Raw genomic sequence first — 5,562 nt, 5'->3', positions numbered from 1 at the left:
CCTAAGAAAAACAACTGTAGAAGGTTTATAGATTTAACGTAAACTAACTTTTTCGTATTAAAATCGTTGAAAGAATCAAAAAGTCTGCTTTTACTCATCTAAATTCACAATAACATAAATATTTAACTGCAAAAAAAAAAAAAACTACACAAGTATAAAGTAACCAAAGAAAACAACGTACAACGCTGAGATTATTTAACTTAGTTTATGACAGAAATATCATTTTTAAATTACATTAAAATGCATCATACAATGCATTACGCGACATCATCGAAATTCTCTGAGGCATTTTCTATGAGGTCTTCTATATTTTCCTCCCTTGTCAACAGTAAATCTCCAATGTCACCTTCCGCTGACATGTTCAACCCTGGCTGTGGAGAAAAACCAACTTCAGCTTCTTCATTCTCTTCTCCCATATCATACAAATCTCTTGGTTTCACATGAACCACAACACTCCATTCTTTAGCTACTTCATCATCCACATAGTATACAAGCTGACCCTCTGATGCCAATATGTACGGTTCATCTTCTTCACGATTACCAGTGTGTATTGGACGAGAGAAATTAACGCTGGTAAGCCCCAAATGGTCTTGTTTGATGCCTCTACTGGTAGTGGTATCAGCCCAAACACATTTGAACAATACCACTGTGAAGGAACAGCTATAATTTAATTCAATTATGTCTACAATTTTTCCGTAATACGGAACACCACCAACAGCCACTCTATTATCACGCATGCTTGCATAACTTCTTGTATTAGATGATACATATACTCCACTATTTTGTGTTTTCATCTCGTTTTCCTTTGAGATAGTTCTAAACTTGTACCCGTTAACATTGTACGCCCCAAAACGTCTGGCCTAAATCATGGGACCGCACGCAAGCAACTGCAGGTCTTTCGATTGAAGCGTACTTTCCATAAGAACCTGGAACCACATAACATTCATGCTTTATATTAAAATCGGTTTTCATTTAGTACTAACTCCAGGCTAAAAAAACATTGGTCAGGTTAATATTTTGTCAACCTTATGCTTAAACCAGTGAGGAAATTCTGCATGGACGACACTATCTATCTTAGCTTGCGATCTTGTCTGATGACGCAAGCTTCGCTTTGTGTTTTCCCTAAATGTACTTTATTGGAGAGAACAAAATTAGTCTAACTAGTCATTGGGAGAAAAGAGTTATATTGGTGTTTTAGAAATACATGCGTATACTTACTCAAGGAACGGAACCATGGCATCACAGTTGACTAGCACATGACGATGAGCTTGATGTTTTTCCATTGGACTGAGTTCGAAATGCGATACAGCCCCTAATGCCTTTCCAATAGCTGGGAACATACTTTCCCCTGAATTATGACGAACGTCAATGGGCTCATCATCAACTCGCCATGGTCGGTTGATTCTAGTCTCAATATTATCCAAATACCTAGAACAGAAAGTCAGGATTTCCTCAGATAAATAGCCTTCTGCAATTGAGCCTTCCAGTTGTGCCCTATTACGAACATATTGCTTCAGACGTCCTAAATACCTTTTATATAAATACAATGAAACGCTTAGTATATACATAATTAATCGAACTAAATGTACTAAAGGGATTTATCAAATAGCTAACCTTTCTATTGGATACATCCACCTATAATGTACTGGTCCACCAAGAGTAACTTCATCAACGAGATGCACGGTGAGGTGAACCATGACGGTGAAGAAGGATGGAGGAAAAATCATTTCCATCTGACACAAGATTTGCACAACATGATTCTGAAGCTCAGCAAGCTGCATAGGGTTTATGGCTTTCCTACAAAGTTCTCGGAAAAATGACGACAAATTTGCAATCACATTGGACACAGGAATCGGAAGTGCATTCTTCACTAAAATTGGGAGTAATTGTTCCATCAGAATATGACAGTCATGACTTTTCAACCCAGATAACTTGCACTGTCGCAAATCAACACAACGAGCAACATTGCTAGAGTAACCATCTGGAAAAACCACATTCTGCAAAGTCTTTAGGAATACATCTCTCTGTGAATTCGACATCGCAAATATTGCAGAAGGATATTTACCACCTTCTTCCGGCCATAATTCAGGCCTTATACCCATGCATTGTAAATCTCTGCGAGCTTTAACATTGTCTTTAGATTTGCCGCTATCGTTTAAGATAGTGAAGACTACATTGTCGCACACATTTTTTTATATGTATCACATCGAGGTTATGACGCAACATCTGATCCTCCCAGTACGAGAGGTAAAAGAAAACACTCTTCTTCTTCCAATGCGAGTCATCTTCATCCACATCCTGGCCATTGCGTCTTTTTTTGGATGTCACACTTGAACTCTTCCCAAATGAAACGTGCACATTTGACTGTTGCCTCAATACATCTGTTCCGGATAACTTCTTTGGCGGATCTCTACCTTCGACCTGCCCGTCAAATCTATTTCGGTCTAGTCTGTATTTGTGTCCCTGATTTAAAAAGCATTGATGGCCCATGAAACACCATTTTTGACTGTCTTTCAGCCGATGTGGCTTAGCATCCAAGTTACACGTAGGACAGGCTAACCCACTATGCGTATTCCAGCCAGATAGGTTTCCCAATCCTGGAAAGTCGCTGATAGTCCATATCAGTGCCGCACACATCTTGAAAGTGTTTCCCTCTTTGGCATCATAGGTTTCAACGCCATCCCATAATTGCTTCAACTCATCTATCAAAGGCTGCAAATAAATATCTATGTCGTTACCTGGCATTTTCGGCCTAGGAATAAGCGTGGATAGGATGAAAGATGTCTGCTTCATGTAAAGCCAGGGTGGTAGATTATACGGAATAAGAATCACAGGCCAGATGGAGTACTTTGTGCTCATATTCCCAAAGGGATTAAATCCATCGCTCGCCAAGGCTAGGCGAACATTGCGCGGATCCGCCGAAAAATTAGTATACTTTGCGTCAAACTTTTTTCATGCTTCAGCGTCCCTTGGATGCCTAAGGAAACCATCGTTATTTGATGCCTGTGAATGCCATAACATATCACTCGATGTCTTGCTGCACATGAATAACCGCTGCAGTCGTGGTATGAGGGGAAAGTAACGAAGGGTTTTGGCTGCTATAGGTTTTCCATTTCTCTTCACTGGTATGTTGAGCCTAAGAATAGAGCCCTTTTTAGTCTTCTGCTTCCATCTTGAACACCCACATTTCTTGCACCTAGTCAGGTTCGCATCATCACCTCGGTACAACATACAATCATTTGGACAAGCATCTATCTTGGCGTATTCAATACCCAACTTTCTTATTGTCTTCCTAGCTTCATACACTGTATTCGGAAGTTTTGCTTGTTCGAATGCGTCCCGCAGTAAGTCAAGAATCATTGTCATTGCCTTGTCACTCACACCGCACATACACTTGATATGATAAAGCTTCACTAAAAACGATAATTTGGAGTACTTTGAGCATCCGGGATATAACTCCTATTCTCCATCTGACAGTAGATCGTTAAAATCCCGCGCCGAGCGACTTGGACCTTCATACAAGCTCGGTAACACGTCTTCATCATCTTCTGCATGTTCGATTGTTGTAATATCCTCACTCCCATGTTGTATCGTGAAATTGAAGGCCTCATTGACCATTTGGTGCATTTGATTCACTTGGGATATCAGATTGTCATCTACTCGTCCCAATCTAGGACTTTCTTCAACCGGATTCTCACCATGACGCACCCAAATAGTATATCCAGGGGGAAATGGTCGTAACAATAGATGGTCGTATGCATCCTCTCTTATTTGCATAAGTTGAAACCCGCATTTAGGACATGGACACTTTATCATGCCATCAGAGGATGCATTCGCAAACGCAAAGTCTAAAAAATGGTTCAGTCATTGCCTATATTCCACACTACTCCGTGATTTTGAAATCCAGGTTTTATCAATATCTAGTTTAGTATCAAAATAAAGCGAACTAATTAATAGTGACGTAAGAAAAGATGAGAAAACAAAAAGGTAAAATTTTGCATCCATCAGAATTATGACGATATAGTTTTAGCAAGCAACTTAGTTTTAGCGAATTTCAGTTGATATGAGATTTAAAATGGTTTGCAAAATATAGAAAATGTGTTTCCTTCGCTTACTGTCATACGAAAAATTATGGCGAATAATAGTCTCCTAAAATAGGACCACATATAGTCTTATTAGTATTTTTTATGGTTTTGGCATTGTTATTATTTAAAGTTTGTCTATGTACTTTAAAGTGCACAGTGTGTAACTAATATCTTTCGTATAATGTTAATGGCTAAAAAACTTTTATGTCTAATAACTTTATATTCAATATTTTAAATTATCTCTAGTTTTATTATTCTATTAAAATTTTTTATTTTTAAGTTTATCATTCTTTTTTTTTTACCATTATTTATCTACATATTTATCATTGGCTCATCTCCACTCTTATATTAACTTGTTCTCTCTTCTTCTCGTTCAACATTCTCTACAATAGCAATTAGTTATCACCATGTATTAATTCATAATTATTACAATGAAAAATGAATACTACTTTAAAAATAAAGTATAAAAAAGGGGTCTTGTTACACTTGTGTGCATCATCTACACTCCTATAAATATAATGAACGAGTAAACTTTACTTTTTCTATTGTCAGTTTTTTTTATTATTTTGTTCATATGAATTTTATTTAGTTTTTATTGTATTCTTTTTGTTTATATGATATATGTTGTTGGTTTTATGAATTTTTTACTATTTTGATCTCTGTATGATTATTTTTTCTATTCTTTGATGTACTCTATCTTTGTTTTATATCAATTTTTTATTTTTTATTTTGACTTTGTAAATTTTGTTATTGTAATTATTATATACTACGTTTATTATAAAAAATTTGTATAACATAAACTATGATCCTATAAAAAACAAAAAATAAATAACAAAAATTATTATAGGTAACAGTAGAGCCATAAATAATGAAAATTTATAGTCCAAAATAAGTCTAAATTAAAGAGTACGGGTAATACTAAAAAAATACTAAAATAATTTTTTGTTTAACATTATAAAATTTAGAGACCACTCTTTCATAATTTTTTAATGTATTTATGTATTTATATAATAAATATTTTTTATATTGTACTTGTGAGGTTCTATTTTTGTATGTATATAAAAAAATAATTAAAATTGATATCTCTAATAGTAATTTTTCATCTAGCGTTAATTTTGATTTGTATAATCCAAACAACATTTATTAATCTATAATCAATTTTGAAGTAAATATTGTCAAACATAAATCATGTTAACCCAAATTTACTTTTCATCAAAATCAATTTTATAAAATCAATTTTATGCAAATTGACATTTGCAAACTGAAATCCAAACACATACTAAATCCTTTTATATATTGTGATAGAATTGGTTTCAACAAAAAAAAATGATCGAAGACAATATTTATTAAATTTTTATAACTTGCAAAAATTATTATACCATATAATAATTAATCCCATAATTTTAATCAGCTATATAATACTATTAATATTTAAATATCCTTATAATATAGTAATGTTATAGGTTGTAAATTAATA

General features: G+C 34.5%; 1 protein-coding gene across 1 annotated transcript; it reads right to left on the bottom strand.

The window, feature by feature from the left end:
• On the bottom strand, window positions 1,215-2,859 carry LOC107644813. Its single transcript, XM_016348743.1, has 3 exons — window positions 2,243-2,859; window positions 1,615-2,148; window positions 1,215-1,530 (listed from the first exon to the last, which is right to left on the bottom strand). The coding sequence occupies exons 1-3, from the start codon at window positions 2,857-2,859 to the stop codon at window positions 1,215-1,217; spliced, it is 1,467 nt and encodes a 488-aa protein (XP_016204229.1).

The sequence above is a fragment of the Arachis ipaensis genome, chromosome B01, assembly GCF_000816755.2.
Source record: "Arachis ipaensis cultivar K30076 chromosome B01, Araip1.1, whole genome shotgun sequence".
In the NCBI taxonomy this organism is placed as follows: Eukaryota; Viridiplantae; Streptophyta; class Magnoliopsida; order Fabales; family Fabaceae; genus Arachis; species Arachis ipaensis.
The sequence above is the reverse complement of the archived record's forward strand: the minus strand, read 5'-3'. Positions and strand labels throughout refer to the sequence as shown.